Source organism: Pygocentrus nattereri, chromosome 7 (genome assembly GCF_015220715.1).
Source record: "Pygocentrus nattereri isolate fPygNat1 chromosome 7, fPygNat1.pri, whole genome shotgun sequence".
In the NCBI taxonomy this organism is placed as follows: domain Eukaryota; kingdom Metazoa; phylum Chordata; class Actinopteri; order Characiformes; family Serrasalmidae; genus Pygocentrus; species Pygocentrus nattereri.
Window position 1 is genome coordinate 5,294,451 of NC_051217.1, and position 24,930 is coordinate 5,319,380.

A 24,930-nucleotide genomic window follows, 5' to 3' on the forward strand; every position below is an offset into this window, starting at 1 on the left:
TCTAATTTCAGCGAGAGACATACATGATGAAATAATGTACTGCTGGTTCTTACTGTGCTGTTATTTCGCCATAACGTCACGGGTTTTTCACAAACTCTGTATCACTCCGCTGAGACGCCGTTGCTAAGCAACACCTTTCCTAAGAGACACTACGGCTATATTTCTGTTTGCGCGCAAACAGAAAACGGACACTTTTAAGATCACATTTGACCTACAGCTGACTTGGTCAGACTCTGAAGATGAGACGACACTACTTTCCCAAAGTGTCAGTTGGTCTGTGTGGAGCTGGAGAACGAAGTGCCGGCTCTGCAGCGAATGAGCGGAGCTCGTTACTCTGACGTAGCAACAGCTGCTTATGAAGGAACTATAATTTGGCGGAAGGAATTGCTGACATTAAATCATGCTAAACGCCGCGTTCACAGTCCAATTGATTGATTTCCTACCGTATCTATTTAACTATTAAAAGCACTACAACACTCGAAGTCGTGTGTGTTCGCTATAAAATCACGGCCGTGATGATCTATGACCAAATCACAGCCGTGATGTTATTTCGCGATAACGCACTCGCTCTCACGTTCTATTGAACTTATTGTCCACAGCTTTGTTTTCTTCTGGTCACTGAGTCTGGAGACATATTTCAGGCTAAAAAGTAGTTTTATATCTTAACAGAGAATTAGGTTGTGTTGGTCTGTCATCTGCGAAAGGCAATGCTGAATATACACTACTGTTCAAAAGTTTGGAATCACTTCCAAGTCATGTTAATGGCTTGCTGTTTTATACGCAATAGCACCTTAAACAATGTGGATTTATTTATTACAAACTGTTTACCAAAAGTCGTGGGCTGGAGGTTAGGGAACTGGCCCCATAACCAGAAGGTTGTTTGGTTTGATCCCCAGTACCGACAATCCATGACTGAGGTGTCCTTGAGCAAGACACCTACCCACCAATTGCTTCCTGGGTGCTGTGAATAGGGCTGCCCACCGCTCTAGGCAAGTGTGCTCGCTGCCCCCTAGTGTGTGTGCCCACTAGTGTGTGTGTGTGGTGTTTCACTTCATGGATGGGTTAAATGTGGATGTGGGATTAAAAAAAAGTATCACTTATATAACTCGGTATAAATTCCATGCTTGTCTAGCGCTTGTTTATCTGGCCCTCCAGCATGGTCAACATACCAGCATCCAAAACATAAATATCATTGCTGTCAAAAATGGTAAATCTCCAAAATGGTAACTTTACAGGAGAAAGAAGAAAAACATTCTTAACTTGTAATGGACATCACTGTAACAATGTTTCTCAAAAGTGATTTTGGACCATTTGTATAGTATTTTTATAGTAGTATAGTATATATTATATTATATATATATAGTATAGTATAATTCATTATAACATTATAACGCAAGGCAAAGAGCGACTGGACAAGAAAAACAACAAAAATGGACATATTCTAGTTTTGCTGGTGACCAGCCATGCTGGTGTTTGCGTGGTTTATAGCAGGGTAGTGTCCTACTGATTATTTAAAACCTGTGAAGCTGGGCAGGGCTAACATATTATAACTATTTTATGCATTCATCTACAACAACATTAGCTTGAGGTTATTGAATTATGAATTATATGATTTCAAATTGAACAGTGATTCCAGCCTCTGAATATAACTGATGGTTTTTCTCGTTGGTATTGATGAGAGGTTTACAGCGCAGTTTTCAAGTCAGGTTCATAATTATATACATTGTGTATTCATTAAAAATGAGTCTGAGCCGTTGGATTGATTTGTTAACCGTTAAAAAAAAATAACAAAGAAACAAGCAGCAAAACATTATTTGTGGCCGGAACTAATGATCTTTGTACCGCCCGGGATTCTTTTTCAGTTACACTACACAGTTCACATGTATCCTCACTGGAGTGTTTGATGAAGTAATATGATGTTGTATCGCGTGAATGTGTGAAATTAAAATTAAACATCATGGAAATGTTGAAGGACGACTTCGGGGACATGTCACCCCAGCAGCTCGCTGCTCCTGTGGACACGGTGGAGGTAAACGAGCATTAAAACTTGCAGCGTGCTTCAGCTCGCTGAGCTAGGTTAACTGAGCTAACAGCAGTGGCTCTTCTGCTTGACTTGGCCTTTAACTGGTTTAAAATGCTGCTTATATGGATTATAATATTATATACCTATATAATATAAAAATATTGTATACCCGGTAATAATGGTAATACAAATATTCTCTGTTTTTAAGGAAAAATGGAAGCTGCTTCCAGCGTTTTTGAAGGTAAACATTCCACCATGTTATTAAAGCTGCTGTTCACCACAATAACAAGCAGTCACACCAGAATAAAAGCACTGTTGGTCTTCATACAGCAAAGCAGGTCTGGGACTTAACTCGTCTTAACGAGTTCTTTTCTTTTCTTTTCACTTAACTCTCAGGTCAAAGGATTAGTAAAGCAGCACATTGATTCTTTCAACTATTTCATCAATGTGGAGGTAAGATGCTCGAGCTTTTAGTGACACATTTGTTCCAGACAGAGGTGGATGAAGTACACAAATCATGTACTTGAGTTAAAGTAGAGACACCCAAGGTAAATATTACTCCAGTAAAAGTAGAAGTCCTTAATCTAGACCTCCACTTGAGTAAAAGTACAAAAGTATTTGCCTTCAAATGTACTTAAGTATAAAGTAAAAGTACTAAAAGATTAATTATGACTCATGTCCTGTTATCATTTTTGTAACAAGACTCGCTTCATGAACTAATTTCAGGTGAAAGTCCTCCAGCGTCTCTCTTGGTAAACCAGTCTTTTAATAGAACGTCATTAATTAGTGACGCTGACGTCTATTAAAATGATCATAAGCACAAAACACTGAAGGCAAACAGTTTCCATGAGGGAGAACCGAGTGGCTCTGAAATCACTTTTTACACACAAGCAAAGTTTCAGTTTAAGATTACTTTGTAAATTAGTTACAAGTTTAATAAAAACTTGCTTTAAACTCAGGATCACAAATAAGTTTTCCTTTACTGTGTTGATCTGTAGGCCTCTGTTCATAACCATAAACTAACCCAAACTAATTTACTGTAAAATGAAAGTGTTTGTATGAATTCAGAAAAAAAGAAACTTGCCAGTCACGACTGCATATGTGGACATATTTCTATATTGTGGTTTATTTACAGGTTAGGTTAGGTCCATCATTGGTGTTCTTTCTTTGCTCTTCTTTCGTTTTGACATGTTACGTTTTTATACGCACAAAAACCAACAGGAACGGCAGATTTCTCACAATGTAGTGGAGTAAAAAGTAAGATATTTGACTTTGAAATGTAGTGGAGTGAAAGTAAAAAGTTGCCCAAAATGGAAATACTTAAGTAAAGTACAGATACATGAAAAAACTACTTGAGTACAGTGACGAATTACATTTGCTTAGTTACTGTCCACCACTGATTCCAGAAGATATTAAGAGCTTCGCTAGGGTCTTTAGGTCTCTTCATATATTTTCAGATAAAGAAGATCATGAAGGCAAATGAGAAGATTACAAGTGATGCTGATCCAATGTGGTATCTAAAGTAAGATTGCTGTTTTCCTCTTTCATTCACACTCTGACATTTGAGTTTTACAGATTTAAAAAATTAAAAGTTAACCTGTACTGCCATGCATTTTCAGGTACCTCAATATCTACGTTGGCATGCCTGATGTAGAGGAGAGCTTTAATGTAACCAGACCAGTGTCTCCACATGAGGTATCTGTGAACTAAACACACTAGAAGTTCTGTAGTTTGTACAAATCTGGGACAGACAGTAGTGACAGTCTCCTCTCTTTATCTTTGCCTCCTAGTGTCGTTTGAGAGACATGACCTATTCCGCTCCAATCACAGTGGACATAGAGTACACCAGAGGCAGCCAGAGAATCATTCGCAATGCATTACCCATTGGAAGGTACTTAATTTATTTATTTTTTTCTTCAACACCCATCTCTAGGCCAGACTGAAGACCAAGGTCTCTATTCTGCATCTCATTTAAGATGACAGGAAAGCTTTAGTTTTGATCAAAGGCTCACTGAGCCATTCAAAGAGATGCTTCCTTGTAAACTATTATTTAAACCCAGAAATGACTAAATAACCAGTTTAAATTGCTTTTTTTTTTTTGCCAGGATGCCAATTATGTTGCGCAGCTCCAACTGTGTCTTGACAGGCAAGACACCCATGGAGTTCTCTAAGCTCAATGAGTGTCCCCTAGATCCAGGTACATCCTTAAATAACACAAGAACCACAACAGTTTATTGGGAGAGACTTTCTGTTGATTTTATTTTTATGTTTCTGTGCACAGGGGGCTATTTCATTGTGAAGGGCCAGGAGAAGGTCATTCTCATCCAGGAGCAGCTGTCCAAGAACCGCATCATTGTGGAGCAAGACCGCAAGGGTGCAGTGGGAGCCTCTGTTACGAGGTGCTGCAAGTCATGTGTCCTGCATGTGTTTACACTGTGTTCCAATGTTTAACACACAAGTGGTACTTCTTACCTTCTTACTCTCTATTTATAATTCTCTGATTGTGTGTCTCTTTTTCTCTGGGCTGTAGCTCCACTCATGAGAAGAAGAGTAGAACTAACATGATTGTGAAACAGGGTCGTTTTTACTTGAAGCACAACACACTCTCTGAGGATGCTCCAATAGCCATCATATTCAAGGTGAGCGAGTGAAGACAAAGGTGTACCATTCATAAATCCATGAGGGGGAAAAAAGTATGAATTGGGGTTCATTATGGATGTTCAGTAGCATAATGTGATAATGTAAGACCCTTTTATACACAAGCTACTCCTTGTTTTTGCTGTATCAAAAATGGATTGAATTGCCAAACCTCTATTATATCAAACACCCCCAGTTGCAGTTCACTTGGTTGTGGAAATGAGGACAAAATGCTTTATCATAAATTTGTAACCGAACCATACTGCATTTCTTGATGGAATGGAAATTCAGTAAATACACCTACTACCCTGATGCATGATTTCAGTCATTAACCACCAGATGGCGCAATATGACAAACAGAAAACCAGTGGGACTGTTGCAGTTGGTTTTAAGTAAAAAAGTGGTTATTGTTGCTACTTTGTTTTCAATGGGTAAAACAGCTGATTGACGTCTTATAGCAGTGTTGTATACTTGATTAATTTGGGTTCCTAAAGTACTGTTCTTGTGTCTGAACTGTATGTTCTGTGAGAGTAACATCTAGGTTTTTTACCAAGTACTGTGGCTCAGAATTGATCTTTCTTTGCTTTGTCTGGGTTTTACTGCAGAGAGTGCCTGTAATCACAATGTAAGTTTCAGTTGACCAAGTTATTTAATCTAAGCTTAAATGAGAATTCCCTCAGCTCTAGAGATGTCATCACAAAGTCCCTTGCCTCAGGCTCTCTCCAAATATACAGATATGACTCGTTTGGGACAACGCACTGAGTAAATTGGCTGTGGAGCCTGTTTGCTTTGCAATTGTGCATCCAGAGTAAATTCCTGCAGGTCTTTTCTTGCTACCCAGTGGCCTTTGCAAACGGCACCGACCTGTAAGTGCCCTGGCCTACTGTTCGGTTCCCACAGTTGTCTATTAACATAAGTAAATGTTAAAAGAGGCCTGGGCCTCCTTATCACTGAAATGAATCTTCTGTGTCAAATTTGGGCAGATGTTACAGTGCACATCTGTATAAATCAGGAACATCTTGAGTATATTTGATATACATTGTGAATTAACTTGTCTTTGTCATGATACAGAAAGTGAGCTCACTCTCTCCCTCTTTTTTCTTTTCTCTGCTTTTGTGTGTGTGTGTTTTCAGGCCATGGGTGTGGAGAGTGATCAGGAGATTGTCCAGATGATTGGTACAGAAGAGCATGTCATGGCTGCTTTTGCTCCTAGCCTGGAAGAGTGCCAGAAAGCTCAGATTTTCACCCAGACCCAGGTACCTCACTGCCAATATCAGACTGTACCTCTTACTGCCTAACATAGCAGAGCTATGGATTTTGATTCATGTTAAAAGAAATGCTTCACAAACTTGTATCCAGTACAAAAGAAGTACATGCTCTCTACAAGCAACAGATTCAATTAGGCATTTTCCTGCTAATTGCGGTGAACAGTTTCTGTTTATTTACTGTTTAAAAACATTTCATTTAATTCAGCAAATAAACAGTGTAGCTTTGCATTAAAATTAGCATACTTTTGTTTTCTGTAGGCGGCGTGTTAACTTATTTTTGCTTGGAAAGTCAACAAAACCTAATTTGACCAAGGTGCTTAAGCTGTTGCATCTGACTGTACGTGTTAGTGAGTGAACTTGGCCAAAATATAGGCCACTATTTGCTCTAATAAATTTGGACTGTATCAGCATTTTGAAACACAGGACATGGCTCGAGAAAATACCCATCTATTGTCTAGCTCATAGACAAAATAATAATATGTAAAACTATGAAAATTGGGCAATATTTAACACATGTATTTTAAACATGTATTGAATCAACTCTTGTCTTAGGTCTTTTTGTTAATGCATAGCTTGCACATGAATAATTTGGAGATTTACACCAAATGGCAGCATCTCTCACAGTTTCATTAGTCTTTACAGGGTTTGTAGATTTATTCAAAAACACTGAAATCATGTTTCCCTTCACTTATATAATGATGAAACTTGGATCTGTCAGAGAGCTCACCGACCCAGTGTGAAACAACACTAAATATGTCTGTCTGTGACGTACATTAGTAAACGCTGAGGCCTAATTTGCTGAAAGCGGATGTCTTATTTTGTAGCAGGCCCCAACAATGGATTGGTAAGAAGCATATCTGCATCCTAGCAACCTGCATCTGAGCATGTCCGAGAGCCTGTTTTGTGGGCCTGTGGCATTGTGCTGGTCACATCAGGACTCTAATGAGCCTCACATGTGTCTTCCTATTGATCCAGGCAGAGTTCAGTTAGATAAGACATATTAGAACAAATAGTTAATAGAGGAAAGAAAGGAAATTGTAGGACCCATCTGTTAATGACCACTAGAGGCAGCATCAGTCATCCCCAAAGTGTAGAAAGACATATCTTGTGGGACCAGGGCAGAAGTTGATATCAACAGTCCGATTAAAAACTCCTCTACATTAATTCAGCCTTACATGTACAGTACTGTGCAGTAAACAGCCATGAAAGTGGTAAAAACACTTTTATTTTAATAAAAAAGCAAATGAACATGGAGCATAACTTTGTTTTTAGTGAACTTATTTATATCTTGGTTAGAAGAATACAGTTAGACATAATTGGTTGCTGAATTCATTGTGTTGATTTGTTCAGTTTCATTAGCAGCAACCCTGGTTTAATTCAAAACAGCACTGTATAAACCATTTTTGATCAAATTGAAAAAAGTAGGATTACTGAGAAATGGAAAAAACCCCATTAAATATGGTCTGTGAGTGGTGCTGCAGTCACCCTGTATTTGAGTTAGAGGCATCTGGTTAGATTTCATTGTAGTTTTTTGGGTTATCTCATACGCCTTTACCTATTCATGTCACACACAGGCTCAAAAACAAGACCTGACTTTGTTTGTCTCAAATGCAAAATCAGTGTTATACTGATGAAGATGTAAGTAATAGATAATTACTTACATCCTCAAGAAACACATCATTTATCTATTTTTGACTGAGTTCTCTTTGAATATTCTATCAGTGAGCTCAGTCATTACATCAATTCTGAAAATCTTTATCCTGCATGAAATGTTTAACTAGTATTTCTTTTCATATGACTTACCATATTTTACATTTTTAGGTTTCTGTTTCATTTTTGTTGGTTTTCTAAGTATTTTACTGTATTTTACTGTGTGGTGCAGGTAAGACAGAAAAAAATGGGCTCCATGCCTATTCTCTGTATACCATGTCACCTCTGCGATGCACTACCCCTCTGCTCAGGCAGCCTGTGTGAATGCTCTTAAAGGTGGTACGTGTGAAACATGCCTAAGACTTTTTCACAGTACAGTATGCGAGTTTGTTATTCTTTAAATTTATAGTCAAAATCTATCTAAATTTAAATATTGGTAAGTATACATGGCATGTAGAATCACTCACTGGTACACTTTTTTTAAAGTGTAATTTTTTTTGTAATTTGTAATTGTAATGTACAGATTTTGTAAAAATTTTGTACATTTTTAAATTATGATCTTTTAATTATTGAACATCTAAATATGCAAAAACACAAATATTGCTGTAAGGAAGTCAAGTTGATTTAAGTCTTTAAAAATTGTTCTGATCTTTCACAAATTTTTGTTCATTTAATTTTATTCCTTATTGTGAGTTGCTCAGCCATGTGGCTATAAGTGTCTGAGTGGGTGGTCTGGAAGAAAATCCCAATCCCTGCGACCTTTAACCTCTTTGGTGGAGTAAGTAGTGCCAAGCTCAGGTGTGTGTGTGTGTGTGCGTGTGTGTGTGTCTTTGATACCTGTTTAGTGAGTCAGTGGGTCTTGGGATTTCCTGCGCATTCAACAATTAAATATTTAAGATTTTTCTGGGAACTCTTGTTGAAATCTTTGGATGGAAATTCAGAAAAACTGATAAAGATGTTGTAGCCCAGGTTCCAAGTTTTGCTATAGTCCCTGAGCAATTCCAGTTTCCAGAGTGTTTTTTTGTGTGTGGCAGATTCTACGGCCACCGAACCTGCCGTCTGTAAAAACAGTGTTGCAGAGTCCCAGCATCACAAAGAAAGCAAAATGCATTGTCTGTGCAGGTTACCATAAATCCATACACAAGGTGCCCCAAAACACCTTTGTTAATTTGATTCATTCTGTTACTTGTTGAGAAGTTGGCAATGAAATTCACATATTAGTAACTCTCTCTCTCACCACCTCTTTGAAATTAACCCTGCTAGATGATTGAAAAATGTTCTTGACGATTTGGATGAAAAAAATAAAACAATGTAGAAAACCACTACTGGGCTCTTATTGCATAAGAGAAGCCCAGGTTAGCAGAAGATCATAAGTGACATAAGCAGAGCAGAATGCAATAGGTCTGTCTGAGGAAGTGGTAAGATTAATAGGAAAACACTACTAAGGTGATGCTGAAGAATCACCATACTTCAGCACCACCTTAGCAGTGTCTTCTTTTCTTTTAATAGGTTTTATGACTGAGCTCTAGTCAGTATATGTGTTTTTAATACCTGCAAATGGTAAAAAAGCAAAACTGAACTGAAATAAAAAAAACTCTGTGTCCTCTAACATTCTGATGTTGTGTCTGTTCCAATGCTCAATATACATAATTCCATCGCACAGTGTCTTGTAATTTATGATGAAGTGTGAACAGAGTAAAGTGCTTGGGGAACATTGTAGTACATCAGTGAAACTAAGCTGGTGTTGGAGAAATATTTGGCAAAAGGGCTAATGCATTACAACGTTCAGTGTTCGCACATTTCCCATCTAAAGTGTATTCTGCTTGGGATGAGGTTGACTGAGAGGAAGACTGGTACAAATTTGGAAAAGAACAGTGAACAAGCTTATACACCTGTCATTGTGTAGTTTTTACCAGGTGACACAACAGCTGTTTGTGATTTGTCCAGCTGCTGTCACAATTGAGAGGTAAAAAGTTTTGACATGCTTTAAAAACTTGTTTTTCTTCTGCACAGGCACTGAAGTACATTGGAAATAAAGTGCGGCGTCAGCGCATGTGGGGTGGACCCAAGAAAACCAAGATGGAGGAAGCCCGAGAGCTGCTGGCATCCACCATCCTCACCCATGTCCCTGTGAGTCTCCATCCTTTATTTCTGCATAGTCTTCTTACTAGGATTAGTTCTGTACTGTGCTGTATGACTTTGTAGCAAAAATTTATTTTGTATTCCTGTCCTGGACTTCTATTATATTGGCATATTAGTGTCCATGTGTAAAGTCAGTTTTTCTCTGTCTCCTAGGTAAAAGAGTTTAACTTTCGGGCCAAGTGCATTTACCTCGCAGTAATGGTGCGCAGAGTGATTCTTGCTCAAGGCAACAACAAAGTGGATGATCGAGATTACTATGGAAACAAGCGTCTGGAGTTGGCTGGCCAGGTAAAAACAATGCCCGACACCGTTCTGTCCATAAACATGCAGAAACTCAGAGGAGGTTCTGTAGAAGCTTGAATGGATATAATGGTGGTCCTGGAATAGGGATGAGCTGACCAATCCTCACACTGCCTCTGAGCAGCTGTTCTTGTGCAAGAGGCCCACACCGTCCCCGTTCTGTCTGCTGTCATTCACAACAACTCTAATTCAATTAAGAATGACTGACAGCCTTTTAATGATGCTTGCCTCAACTAAGACTCTGTGTTTTCTAATGCATTTATCTGGTCGTTCAAAACAAGTACAGACATTTTATTTTGGTGGCTGAAGTTGCGGAAAGTACAGTACCTTGAATAAGTGTTGAGCCTGCCTAAAAATCATCAGATTCATCTGGAATTCAAATGACACACAGATTGTTCCAGCCAGTATTTTATATAGCTTTAAAAAGTAATACAACTGAAAAATGCTTCTTGCATAAGTATTCAACCCTTTCAGACTTTTCCTTGTTAGAACCTCTGTTTGCTGGAATAACATCTTGAGCTCTGTTTGGTAAGTTTCTGCCAGCTTTGCACACTTTTTGAGAGTGATTTTCTCCCGTTCTTCTTGACAGAATTGCTCCATGTTGCTCAGGTTGGTTAGATGACATTTGTGGACCACAGTTTTGAATGAGTACCACCAATTGTCTTGGATTAAGATCTGGAATTTGACATGGCCATTGTACACTTATTTTGTAGTTAAAAAAAGGTACTTCAAGGGTTTTGTAGTAAAGAAAATGGTTCTATAAAGAACCATGAACACTCAAAGAACCGTTTGCATTACTAAAGGGTTTTTGCATCATGGTGTTCTTCAGACTGATGCAGAATGTGCTGCAGATGGTTCTATATAGAACCTTTTTGAAAATAGTTCTATAAAGCACACAAAAGGGTGTTTCTGTTGTTATGGTGTCATGCTTGTAGCAATAGAAGCTATATAGAGCCCTTTACAAAAAGTCTTACAGAATCTACCTGTATTTTGCACCATCCATCTGCTCTTGAGTTTTAACAAGATGCTCAGTCCACAGAGTAAGCAGTGATAGGTTTGTACATATAGTGTTTTGGTTTGGCCTAAAAGCTCCATTTATGTCTCATGTGACCACAAAACCTTTTCCCCTATTTTAGGTTGGTCACACTGATGCTTTCTGGCAAACTCCAGATGTGCTTTGTTGAGGTTTTCCTTCAGTACTGATTCTTCCAAGCCCCTCTCCCATACAGCCCCATTGTATGCAGAGCTCTTGATATTGTTGACTGGTGCTCCTTCACTACATTCTCAGCCATTGTACTCTGTAGCTCCTTCAAAAAGTGATTGTTGGCCTCTATGTGGCTTCACTTACAGGTCCCTTTCTTTTTCTGGTGTGAAGTTTTGTGGAATGGCCTTGTCTAGCGGTGCCTGTGTGGTGTGATGCAACTGCCATTTCCTTACTGTGATGTCCAAATAGTTGGATATTATGTTGTAGCCTTTCACTGTCTTGTGCATGTCTATAACTATCTCTAATTTCATCAGAATGCTCTTTGGTCTTTAGCTTTCCTTCAGATTCACAGTCTGATCAATGATACTTAAGGAATTAAACAGGTCTTACTACCAGAAAATGTGACAGTGTTCTAAAGATTCACAGGTAGAGGCCAATTGTAAATTGATTGTGATGTTGTTGGGGCAATACGTTTCATCTATGTAAACTTGGAGTTTCCACAGCACAAGGGTTTAATTCTTGTACAAATGGCATTTTTCAGACATTTGTGTCACAACATTTTCTTACATAAAACCAATATCACTTTAAATTATTTCATTTTAAAATGAAACCTGCCACAGCCTAAAATATCAGTGTTTTTTGTAATCCAGGCAGATTCTATGTCTTTTAAGTGGGTTGAATACTTCTGCTATGCAGTGTATAGGCTGTCAGTTCTAATTCTATGAATGTCTCCATATTTTACTCACCTTGGTGATACCTCGTATTAATATTGGTTATCCTTACTTTCGGGAATCTAGGCTGTATGTTTTTGATCAGACCCCCCCCCCCCCCCCCCCACATTTCTCTTTTCCTCTCTCCTTCTGTACTGTGCACACTGCTGCTCTCCTGTGTGAAACTGAGCTCTGAGCAGTGGAGCAGGCCTAGCTGGGCTGTCTCACAATCCCTCACCTTTTTCTTTGTGTTTGGCCTCCTTGTCTTTTATTAATACCTTCATTATTTGCCTGCTGCTTTGTTTGTCTCCTCTGTGTTTGCCTCCTCCCTGCGTGGCTGCCTCCCCCCACACCCCCCATTCCCAGCTCGCCTTGCCTTTGTTGACGGTGAGATATGCAGCAGCATAGACAGCACCCAAATCCTGGGCCAGGCGAGCTCAGGGCTTTCTCGCTTTTTATTATTATTTAGCACAGCCACGACAAAAGAATGGCTGCCTTGACTTGAGCGATTGAGTTAATCCACCGGCCCGGCTCTGATAATGTAATTACCGCAGTCTTAAGTCCTTTAATTTCCCCCAACCAGCCTTCTCTGGGGTGAACTGTGTGTGTGTGAGAGAGAGAGAGCGACTACTAAGCGAAAAACCCTTTTCAATAGAGCTTACACACACTCCCAACACTGCCAGTCTCCTCAATTACGAATCCCTGACATTCAACTAATTGGCCCTGCTGCGCTGCGGAAGCTTAATTTCTTTATTAATTTTGACGCAGCCTGCTTGTTTTGATGTATGCTAATGTGGTTGGATGGAGGGGTGCTGCTATTTGAGGGTTGCAGTGAGGATGAGAGGGCCTTGGGAGAAGCGCCAGGTCAACCTTATCACAGCACTGGCACACCTGGTTATTACATCTGTTTGCAGAGCCTAGAGGCTTGATGACACAGAATGTGATATTGTAAGAGCCAGATGCAGTTAATAAAGTTGGTTGTTGAAAGTGGCACTGGGGAATCAGAACAACAAGGAGAAGAAGTTGAAGTGTTGATAGGAATTTAAATAGGACACTGTCTGAATGCTCCAGACACACTGAATTGTTAGACGTGCTAATCAGCAGGTTACAGCTTGATGTAGCATTGTTTTGTGATGCATGTTTTGATCAGTGGCTGCCAGTTTTGAACTGCTGGAACTCACGCTGTGTTTCTGTAAAGTGTAGTGGTTCTAAAGGCTAAGGCTCACAAAAGTTAGCAGAGGTGCTCACCTGGTGATTCCTGTTCCTTCTCAGCTGCTGTCTCTGCTGTTTGAGGATCTCTTTAAGAAGTTTAACTCTGAGCTGAAGAAGATCGCAGACCAGATCATCCCCAAGCAGAGAGCGGCTCAGTTTGACGTGGTGAAACACATGAGGCAGGACCAGATCACGAACGGCATGGTTAACGCCATCTCTACTGTGAGTCTCTGCTCTTTTATAGACTTCATGTCATGGCTTACTGACCAACACATTTCTCACTGCTTCTCTTTTCTGGCCCTGCTCTGGTTTGCTGTCCTTAGGGGAACTGGTCTCTAAAGAGGTTTAAGATGGACAGGCAGGGAGTCACACAGGTACTCTCTCGCCTGTCCTTCATCTCAGCATTAGGCATGATGACCCGGATCTCTTCTCAGTTTGAGAAAACCAGGAAGGTGAGCGGACCGCGTTCCCTTCAGCCCTCACAATGGGGAATGCTGTGCCCCTCAGACACGCCTGAAGGAGAGGTCAGTACAACTCTTCTGCCTGCAAACATGAAAGGTTTTTTTATACAGAGCTAATATGTTGAGTTAACAAAACTATTACACTTTCTTCGACTGCTCTCCCTCACTTTTCCTGCTATGGTCTAATGAAACATCAGAAGCCATATTACTGCCAAAGCTTTCTATAGAACAGAGTGCTTAATTCATCAAGTTTTTCTAAACTGAAACATTGACTTCGTCAACCAATTATCACAGTCTTATCAAAAAGGTAAGTGCATTCTGAATAGTTTTTGTTTGAGTGTACCTCAGGAGTAGAAGAGCAGATATGCAGTTAACAGTTACTTCTGCCAAAATTAATGTATGATATGGCCTGGTGTAATAGCTCTTGTGATAAGAGGCTAAATACAGTAGCCTATAATGTAGCAGCAACCAGAGGAATAGGTTTGGAAAGGTTTTGTTATTAAAAATAAAAGTTGGTAGTTGTATGAATAACAGAGGCTGCCTCCTTAGATCTAAAACTACAACTAACTGATGCAATGCTAGATGCTGGAGGACAAGGTACACAAGGTATTTTCTCCTCATTGGATGATGTGCCAACATGTTAGTTTGTCAGAGAAATGTATTTCCACCGTTTCTGAAACTAGCTAACATAAGTTAGAGTAGTTAGCCTAATGTTACTGCACGCTGATCTGGCATAACTTTTTGACCACCACCTTGTTTCTACGCTCATTGTCCATTTTATCAGCTCTACTTACTATATAGGTGCACTTTGTAGGTCTACAATTACAGACTGTAGTCCATCTGTTTCTCTGCATACTTTGTTAGCACCCTTTTGACTTGCTCTTCAGTGGTCAGGACTCCCATGGACCCTCATAGAGCAGGTACACTTTGGGTGGTGGAGCATTCTCAGCACTGCAGTAATACTGACGTGGTGGTGTGTTAGTGTGTGTTGCGCTGGTCTGAGTGTATCAGAGTATGCAGAGAAACAGATGGACTACAGTCTGTAATTGTAGAACTACTAAGTGCACCTATATAGTAAGTGGAGCTAAAAACAATGGACAATGAGCGTGGAAACAAGGTCATAATGTTATACCTGATCACTGTAGGTCCATGCTGCATCTGCCTTATCAGCCACATCCTGAACAGAGTGTCCTTGGCAACATGCTTATGCGTTTTCAGATTGGCAAAGTGTAACAAACATAATTCTTCACAGATATGAGCAAAAGAGTCGCTTTTTACAGCCTGGCAAGTGGCACTTCATGCAATTGTTACGTTTTGCTATGCTTTCTGTCTTCCTTTCTTGAAACATAACAAGCACCCAAATGGTGAATTGTGTTCAAGTACTGGCATCTCAAACGTTAAACCTAGTACTCAAGTACCCAAGTATTCATGTACATCCCTATTATCAAATGGATTATATATTACAGCAGGGACATGTTCAAGACTTCTTTTACTTCTTAATCCACAGTTGAATTGCTAAAGGCTAATTCCTACAACAGTACCCAATTCATTATTTATTTATTGCTAAATAGTAAGCACAACAGGAAGTGACTGATTTTGGGGGGTTACTCATTTTCATATATTTTAATGTTTGTTTCAGGCATGTGGTCTGGTGAAGAATCTGGCACTAATGACCCACATCACCACAGACATGGAGGATGGGCCCATCATTAAGCTGGCATTTAACCTTGGAGTGGAGGATGTCAACCTGCTATGTGGAGAGGAGCTGTCTTACCCTACTGTTTTTCTAGTTTTCCTGAATGGTAACTCAGCCTTACTTACCACACATGTGGTTTTCTCACACAAAAGCTTTTAAGCTGGGCCTACACTACACAAGTTTAGCTTGATTTTACGCACGATTTAACTGGTGATCTGCTAGTGTGAAAGGTGAAACAAGTCAAGTATTTCAAGGCTCTCCAATATTTTTAAATGTTTATTTCAATTTAAAGCATTCACAAGTCCTATAGGGTGAGATGGTCAGCGATGAAACTGAACAAAGGATTAAGGTAACAGTGAGAGAGTAGGGAGAGAGACAAAAAATGTAAAGAGGGGTGTATATGCACTCCGAAGCATGAGCCTTGGACTGTGGAGACTGACAAGCTGCTTGAGTGCAGGGTAATTTGCACGTTCACTATACTTCTTATGTGTTCATAAAAGTACAAACAGGTCCAGTCCAGTTTAGCATTGTTTGTATCCTGTGATTGTGGGGAGATTTGGGGTTTTGGGTGCTTTTCGTAGCCAAAATTCATGTGTGTTGTACACTCTCTTTGCCTTTTCGTGGAGTGTACATGTCCTCACAACAAAATAGCGTGAAACATGTGTAGGCCCAGCTTTACACTCAGATCACATATTCTTGCAACGTTTTGCATATGTTTTTGTGAAGTAGAGTCTTGCCTTGTAACATTAGTGCAATTGATGCATGTGGAAAAACCTGAACACAGTAAAAACCTATTATGCAAGGTATACAATGAAATGGTTTGTTTTTTGTGTTTGACTTGAAAGGCAGCAAGAAAGTCTAATGAACTTTAGCCACGTTACAGCTGTATACTGCATGCCATAGATTAGCTTTTAATGTCTTGTCAGAGAGGACTCACCTAGATAATTAATTAATGTGTATATGTTTTTGAGAGCACTGATAAGTTTCAAATTATGCAGGCTGCCTCAGAAAGTAATTAATTAGCAAAAACAGCAGGTGTCAGAGCATAAGGCAGAGCAGTCTGTAAATCCAGTCACTGCCCCAAACAACACATTCACCCATTCACTTGCTTGTCTCTGTAGCACAACGGTATCCTGTTATTATTTCACAAATGTTTTTACCTTAAACCAAATCAAATGGGAAAACACATACCTGTCTTCCTAGTGTAATTTTCGTTGCCCTAGCTTCATTTCAGTCAAGTTTGAATCAAGTAGCTTATAATGGTGATCTCAGTGTTTACAGACTTTTTTCTTTCTGTGTATAAAACAGTATGATATGGTGTAGTGTTGTTAACCAGCTAGTACGTGTGTGTAATTCTCCAGGTAACATACTGGGAGTGATTCGCGACCACCGCAAGCTTGTCAACACATTCAGGCTGATGCGAAGAGCTGGCTTTATTAACGAGTTTGTTTCCATCTCCACCAATGTGACTGACCGCTGTGTCTACATCTCTTCTGATGGGGGGCGCCTCTGCAGGTAAATCTCAGTATACCCTAGCAACTGCAAAAGCACACAAAGTGTGTTAATTTGTGTGATTTATTCAGATGTAAGGAAATAATTTTTAACAAGTTCAACTGATTTCTTGCAGCTGGCAAAAATGTGATGGTTATTTTGATTTTTGTGAACTTTCACAGGCGACGTTAATTAAACTACGATTTTCTCTGGTGTGGTCATACCGATATGCAAGCTGAGTTATCAGCTATGTCCACACAACTATAACTTCAAAATCAACCAAAACTGGGTTATGTGTATCTGAGCTATGTGTGAAAGAGATCACAGCATTTTCAGCTCTTGAACAGAGCAATAAAGTTTACGATTTGCCAGTTTTGTGGGAGGATAAGGACACTTGACACTTGAAGACGTTCTGCACATTGGTTTGTTGGTGGAATGGTGAAGATGGTCAAATTCCAGGCAAAAATGTATGATGCGTGTATAGCTTTGAAGAAAAAAAAAAAATCTTGACCGAATATTATGCATTTTTGTGCCGTTATATCAGCCTTTGGAATTAAAACTATGAAAACAATATATTGCTCAGCACAGGCTGAAAAGCTCCATTCTCGTGATGATCTCATACTCTTCTGAGACCTGATTGCACTGTAGAGAAACAGGCAAAAGGACAATTTTGTTTGGATTAACTATTACTGTGGGAGTGCAGGCTTCATCCTGCACCTAAATACTAATGATGGGACATACCTGTGAAATCCACTATGATTGACAGTTATCTTGTTTAATATGTGTAGATATAATCCTTGCCTTTATTTCATTTTTGTGTGGGGTCTCTTCAAATGAAACGAATAGTGAAAGCTTAATTCTGTTCTGCTTGTCTGCTTGCCTACCAGACCCTACATCATTGTGAAGAATGGACAGCCGGCTGTGAAGAACAAACACATTGAGGAGCTGTCTCAGGGTTACAGGTGTGCTTCAGTGGAATCAATAGTTGAAATCCTCATTGATTTTGAAAAGAGGGTCAAACAAGTGGATCTGAAGCTTATTTGTATTGTCCATGCTTTCTTTCTTGAATGCTCTTTCTCTTAAGATTTTTTAAAAACCTGTGTTTGGCATTTCTGAAACCGATGAAAAGAGTTGCTTCATTAGTCCCATTTATTATGTCTGACCTGGCATCTTTTTATCCATATAGGAACTTTGAGGACTTTCTGCATGAAGGTCTGGTGGAATATCTGGATGTGAATGAGGAGAATGACTGCTCTATTGCTTTGTATGAGCACATGATCAGCAAGTGAGATTTATGTATTTATGCCCATTTCCATTTTTACTTTATAAAAGGAATGATTTGTGAAGTAAGAGTAATACTTTTTGTGTTTATAACCACTTCAGATGGTGGTTAAGCATGTTGTTCACTGTATGTTTTTCAGGGACACAACACATTTGGAAATTGAGCCGTTTACTCTACTAGGGGTTTGTGCTGGATTGATCCCTTATCCCCATCATAACCAGTCCCCTAGGAACACCTACCAGTGTGCTATGGGCAAACAGGCCATGGGTAAGAGCAGTGTGTCCATCACAGCAATGTGGTAGTTTCAGCTCAGTAACTTTGGGTGATATAAAATGATGAATGTTATGTTGGTTGTCTGATGATGAATTTTATAATTCAGACTACCAAAGAAAAGTGCCAATATATAAATTATGTGCAAAATTATGGCTATTCAAATAGAACATTAGTAAATAATGAACTACACACACACATACTTTAAACACTACAAATATTATAACATAGATTTTAAAGTCTGGCAAAGAAGGCTGAGCTACATGCAAATGAAACAAAGAAACTCTGACTCCTGAGATCTGGTAGAAGGTGAAATAGGTGAATAGCTGTTAATAGCATTATGTAAGTATTACATGCCATCTGTGCAGAATATAGCTAGCTTTTATAAATTATTAGGTATTATAAGCTAGCCCAGTTGGTAATTTTATAGTAATTATATTGTCATCAAGGGAATATGTAAACAATAGGGTAAGGCTCTGTAATGTGTCAACATGTGATGCTTTGTAACTTGGCTAACGATGCTGTTGTTTATAATAGAATTCAGCTAAGCACAGTCTTTTACCCAAACTTATATTATCGTCCAAGCCTTATGAAGGTTTTCCGAGAATATAATGGGTGTCATCAGTACTTAAATAATACTTGTGTGGGTGATGATGTAACATCATCTTTGAACAAAAATATATAGTGCTGCATCTCACCCAACCCTGTGTTGGAAAAAAATAAAAACACAGATGATGCATTGTCAGTTTCAACATATAAAAACAAAATGGTTATGTGTATTGTGGATGTCCTTAAGTATTGTGTAATAAATAGCCCACTTTAACCATACCATACTCTGCAGCACAGCCTCCATCTTCAGCTGTCATAGAGAGCTTGAGCATTTACACATTTTCTCTCGCTTGCTCTCACTCACACATTCATTCATGCTGAAATATATTCACATTCATAGTGCCATTCACACCCTCATACAAACTGAAGTAAGTGGGTGTATCCGACTGTGTACATCAAACATCGTCTGCTTGTGTAGGCCATGTGTGTGGCAGGGAAAGGGCCTCTACACACAGTCTGTCTGAGTGTCATTAGCCATTCATTGTGTCTTCAGCTCAGTCTGTGTAGTGGGTTAGTGTGCTCAGCTGCAGCAGAGAGAGAGAGAGAGAGAGAGAGAGAGAGAGAGAGAGAACGAGAGAACACAGTGCTCCCCTGGTTACCAGAACTACTCTAGTCAGCCCCCTCCCCACCATCTTTACAAAACCACTGAGACTGCAACTACGTTTGGCCCAATATCCTCACCCTTGTCTCTTATGTTGTGTGGTGTTTTTTTTTTTTTTTTCTTCTTCTTCTTCTCTCTGCCCCCGTCTGTGTGGACTGCCCCATACATGTGCAAATCTCTCTGTGTGGCCCCGGACCTATTATCACACACTGTGTGCTTGTACCCTGATTGTGAAGTAATAGCATCTGACAAATGTCAAGGCCTCAAGGGACGGCTGCTATTCTTCCATAACCTGCCCTGCTTTGCGCCTGTGGATTAAGGAGGTGGTCCTCTCTCGGCTTCATTGCAGCTAAAGATACTGTCACTCTACATGCTCACTGACAAAGTTAGCCAAGCATAATGTGATTTTTAGGACAAGTTTTGTGGACACAGATTAAGCATGGTTTTGGAATATATTTATTTATTTATTTTTAATCTTACTTCAGGTCTAGACCCAGGTTTGGGAAACCATCTCGACAGAACTTGGTTGGAGCTGGTTTTTGGTCATATCTTTTATCTGATATTTCTTGATTTTATGTCTTGATGAATCAAGAACATTTTACCATGGTCAAAGTTTATAATTCATTTTTCCAATTAGAAAATTATGATGTGTCAAAGCATAAAGCCAGCAGCATTATTTATAATTTTTTAAGTATACTTTTAAAAAAAGGCTCTGTACTTGTCTTTCTCATTCCGCACTACGAGAGGTCCATCATGGGACCAGTTGTGATCAGGGGAGGTATCAGAACAAACAAACGTGGTGATTACAGCTTTAAGACATTGTTTACATTTTAAATATACTGCCAGTTTAATGCAGCATTGTCTAAGTTTTTCTTCCATGTATCTCTGCTTCATCACAGAAACGAATGCATTCTACTGATCATGCATTATATGTTCAATTATATCCTGATACATCTTCTAAATAGTGCAGTAAGCAATCCGTTGCTGATACAGGTGTTCAACTGCACATACACACATCTTGCATCTTTATCTCCTTAGAAAAGCATTGCTAATAAAATCAGGCGCTCTGGAGCATATGAACTTATGGTCACCATGACCAGTGCCAAGCTAGAGGGGAATAAAGGCCCCCAGCATTGGGCTTTGGAGCAGTTAAACTGCATTCTCTGGTGTGGTTGAGCACTATCCAGTACTTTTGGGATCAGTTGAATTACCATTTCAACAGTTTTTGAAACCAAACTAATCATCCAGCATCAGTACCTCACCTTACTAGCGTTTTTACATACGAATGGTCTCAAATCCTCACTGCGCTGTCCCAGTATGTAGTGTAAATCCTAAGAAGAGTGTAGGCTATGAAGGATTAATACCCTTTATTACAGCATATAACATATCTCTTGCCCACAGGCACTATTGGCTATAACCAGAGGAACCGGATAGACACGCTGATGTACCTGCTGGCCTATCCTCAGAGACCCATGGTGAAAACCAAGACAATTGAACTGATTGACTTTGAGAAACTTCCTGCAGGTCAGAATGCCACAGTGGCTGTGATGAGCTACAGTGGTTATGATATTGAGGACGCTCTGGTACTTAATAAGGCCTCTCTGGACAGAGGTAAGAGTGCTATTTAAAACAAACATTAATAGGGCTGACAACTTGCATATGTTGAATTTTGCCACATTTGTACTTTGATATTTAATGTAGTTTAATCAAATAGTTTATTCAAAAAAATTGTGATTAACTGCATTGTCTTGTTCTTTACACCCAAAAGTTTTAATCACCAAGTTGTAAATTACAAAAGAGCACAACAACCAATGACTCTAGTAACCAATAAATCATCCAACTTGCCTGCCTCCCACATTCAGCTCTATGCCTCTTCTTTTATTGCCAGGCTTTGGCAGATGTCTTGTGTACAAGAACGCCAAGTGCACCCTGAGACGTTATACTAACCAGACCTTTGACAAGGTGATGGGTCCCATGCTGGATGCTGAAACTCGGAAGCCCATCTGGAGGCACAGCATACTGGATGCAGATGGCATCTGCTCTCCCGGTAAGTGTTATGGAAAGACACTTCGCTATAGCACAGTGCAGGAGCTCCCATCATATACTACCACTTTTTTATGCTTTATTTGATGAGTTCTGAATGCTCAATATGAGTGAAATCCTCATCATGAATTAGCAAGGCTGTAGTAAAGCGAACGTCTTAAAATGTATATTTGTAAATTTGATATGAGGTTCAATGTATGCAATCTTCACTCTTTGCGTATATGCACACTCTGTACTCCAGGAGAGCGAGTAGAGAATAAGCAGGTGCTAGTGAATAAGTCCATGCCCACAGTTACCCAGACACCACTGGAGGGCAGTACCCAGCCAAGCCAGCCGCAGTACAGAGACGTACCCATCACGTAAGTGTGCCTCTCTCTGTTCACAGTTGGTTTGACTGGACACCGTCTAGTGCGTTTCACGTGTTTAAATCACGTCAAATACAAATATTCTTCTATGCTCTTTTGCCCTTTGTGTTTAAATTGGTACAAGACTGCTTATTCCCTTGTGGTCTGCAGGCATCAAAAGGTCATTTTGATGGTCCTCTTGCATGCCAATTAACTTTAAGAGCCTTTTATTGTTTGTTTTTTTTTAAGCTTTAATAACATAACAACAAGTGATGTCAGTGATACTCTGTATTCTGTGCTATTCACACAGGTATAAGGGCTCAACAGACTCCTACATAGAGAAGGTCATGATATCATCAAACGCTGAGGATGCCTTCCTAGTGAAAATCCTGCTCAGGCAGACACGTCGGCCCGAGATAGGAGACAAATTCAGCAGCCGGCATGGCCAGAAAGGTACCTCAGCACACTAGCCCCTCCGCTGAACTAATAAGTGGCAGAGACTATGCCTTCACTGTGTGTTAAGACCTTAACTAGTCGGTCAATGCCAGTGCAAGTGTATGCGCTCTGTCTCCAAAACCATAACTTTACAGGAGAAGGGGGAAAAAAGGTAAATTTGTGTGTATGTATCTCCATTTATGTCATTTTCAGTTTTTGACATTTAAAAAGTACCTGTTGTATTATATGTAAATTTCATGATGAAAGTACCAAAGGAAATGTCCCAAAATTATGTGGAAACAACTCTGGTTTCATTGACTTATATTAAGTATTTTAACTTTTTTTTTAGATACAAGGTTTTGCTCCGACAGCAGTGATATATACACATACACCAAAGACTTTTTTGTCTTTGATGTTGGTGTAGAAAGTTTATTTTCTTTATTCCTCATTTCCAACATGAATTGCATCTGGGGTGCCCCCCCCCCTTTTTTTTATTCATTTATTTATTTATTTTTGAGGGCTGTTTTTCAATTAATTAGCCTTTTGTCCTGATCTAGACTATGCAAATGTATTACAGCAGCGCAGCTCATGGGAAGAAGTGTTTACAGCCCTTATTGTTTCTGCGCACCTCTACTGAGAACGTAGGCCACGATGATGGTTTAATCAGAGCGGTAACTGGCGCCATGCATAATTCACTCATTTCATTAGCCGAGGTTGTCCACAAGCACTCATCACGGCCCATGACAGTGAGCAGGGGTCAGGGAGGGGTTAGCCGCAAACAGCCTGAGATGCTATTTACTGCTCTTTTTAACGGGCCTCTTGGTATTTAAAGGAGTGGCACAGAGCCACTAATACAGGACAGCTAAATGTTGTTTGCGAGGGACAGCGTAGTTCTCTTGAACGCCTTTTTGTGGTTTTAGAGGCTAGCTATTGTGGAGCTGTGTGAGTGGGAGAAGTTGGGTGTTTTCTGCCGAGACAAGGGTATTGAGTCTAGAGAATGGCGGATTGTACTGAGTAGGGGTGTGAATTGTTTGAACCTGTCCTGAGGTTTGTTCAGAATAGTTTTATTTCATTCAGTTGCTTATTTTACCAGGAACTGTCATTTGATGTGGTGGTTAAAATATTTTGGGAGAAAATTTAGTTGACAGTGAAATTAGATAAACATGTATTTTTTTTTTCAGAACTGTATATAACAGTACATAATATATTCAAAAGTCTATGTAGTGTAGAGTTCTATGTAGTTGCACTGGATTGTGTGTGTTGTTTTCTGAGTTTTGGGATAAAGTGGCAATCTGCTTCAGTGCCAAAACTTTGAAAAACAGCTTTTTTTTCTGGTAAATCAAGATTCATCATGTTAGCTTTACTAAACAGTAATCTTCCCCTTCACAGTCCTCTAGCTTCTTGAAACCGTTAGCATGGAAAAAAATAGTAGACATACATTTATCTTTAATACAATCACTCTTTTTCGTTTCTTAGTTTTTCATTCTAGTTTTATTTATTAATAGAGGTGACAATACCAAGTTTTCTTTACCAGTATTTTTTCTTTACCATATTATATTCAAACTTTCTGATACCCATCAAATTTTTCTTTGTTTTAAATTACTGAGTGTTCAAATTGAACATCTAAAAGAAGGCTATCATGCTCAAACTACCCAAACACATTCTACAAGCTCAAGCTCAACAAATCCACAGACAAAGTAAGTGTGTGCTTTTCAGGATAGATTTGTCAACAGATTCCCTCTTCTTTTTTTTATTAAGCGATTTTCTGAGATGTCATCCAGCATTTTTTTTTTTTTTACTGACATTGACCAAACTCAATTACCCATTGATACTGATGTGCCATCTTTATTTATTAACAATAAACTTGCTTCTTTAAGTAGAAATCATATAGACCCAGAGCCAATATGTGTGTAGCACGTGCCTCAGTAGAATATCCATCAGTTTTTTTTCTTAAGTTAGAACTTTTAAATTAATTTAATTAATGCTATAGAGCTTAACACATTTGTGTGGTCCAAATAATGTAAATTACACAAAACTGGAAATTGGAAGATTAATCATGAACTTTTATATCAAAACCGAAATGGATATTTACAGAAAATTGCTTTTCAAAAGGAAAAATTTGGCAGCTTCAGTGGTTCCAAGAACCAATAGAGGACATCCCACAGTGTGCTGGTGCCAGCTGTATTAAGCAAGTTCCGATATAGTTTTGTCTTACTTATTTACCTCCCTCCTCCTTATTAGCCCTGACTAGTCTCATAATCTCTAGTCAAAAGAGCAGAATAGGTTAATTATTTACCGGTGGCCCAAACCTACAGACATAAACAACACCCACACACACACAGCAGTGTTGGTGCGGCCCTTTGTGTGAGCTGCCACGGTGAGCCTGTATGGGGTGTGATGGAGGGCCATGGGCTCTTACTGCTGTCCTGCTTTTCTCTGCTGATTTCATGCCTCTTTTATCATTTGCTCGCACACAAAATAAACAACACAGAGGATGTCTGTGATGGGAATCTCTCTCTCACTTTCTGTGTGTGTGTGTTTGTAATTCTTTT

The 24,930-nt window shown here is 39.4% G+C and overlaps 1 protein-coding gene across 1 annotated transcript in view; it reads left to right on the top strand.

Moving 5' to 3' along the window:
- The first annotated feature begins 1,957 nt into the window (after positions 1–1,957).
- The window catches only part of polr3b (polymerase (RNA) III (DNA directed) polypeptide B), a 28,826-nt gene continuing 5,853 nt past the window's right edge, over positions 1,958–24,930 (top strand). The window contains exons 1-23 of the mRNA XM_017690303.2: positions 1,958–2,029; positions 2,232–2,264; positions 2,420–2,476; positions 3,481–3,545; positions 3,643–3,718; positions 3,814–3,914; positions 4,129–4,220; positions 4,305–4,422; positions 4,554–4,662; positions 5,794–5,916; positions 9,592–9,708; positions 9,874–10,008; positions 13,207–13,368; positions 13,470–13,670; positions 15,247–15,409; positions 16,665–16,818; positions 17,682–17,756; positions 17,981–18,079; positions 18,216–18,343; positions 20,958–21,167; positions 21,445–21,603; positions 21,841–21,958; positions 22,254–22,396. Of these exons, the coding sequence (XP_017545792.1) occupies positions 1,958–2,029; positions 2,232–2,264; positions 2,420–2,476; positions 3,481–3,545; positions 3,643–3,718; positions 3,814–3,914; positions 4,129–4,220; positions 4,305–4,422; positions 4,554–4,662; positions 5,794–5,916; positions 9,592–9,708; positions 9,874–10,008; positions 13,207–13,368; positions 13,470–13,670; positions 15,247–15,409; positions 16,665–16,818; positions 17,682–17,756; positions 17,981–18,079; positions 18,216–18,343; positions 20,958–21,167; positions 21,445–21,603; positions 21,841–21,958; positions 22,254–22,396 (2,710 nt within the window). The remainder of the gene's footprint in view (positions 2,030–2,231; positions 2,265–2,419; positions 2,477–3,480; positions 3,546–3,642; positions 3,719–3,813; positions 3,915–4,128; positions 4,221–4,304; positions 4,423–4,553; positions 4,663–5,793; positions 5,917–9,591; positions 9,709–9,873; positions 10,009–13,206; positions 13,369–13,469; positions 13,671–15,246; positions 15,410–16,664; positions 16,819–17,681; positions 17,757–17,980; positions 18,080–18,215; positions 18,344–20,957; positions 21,168–21,444; positions 21,604–21,840; positions 21,959–22,253; positions 22,397–24,930) is intronic.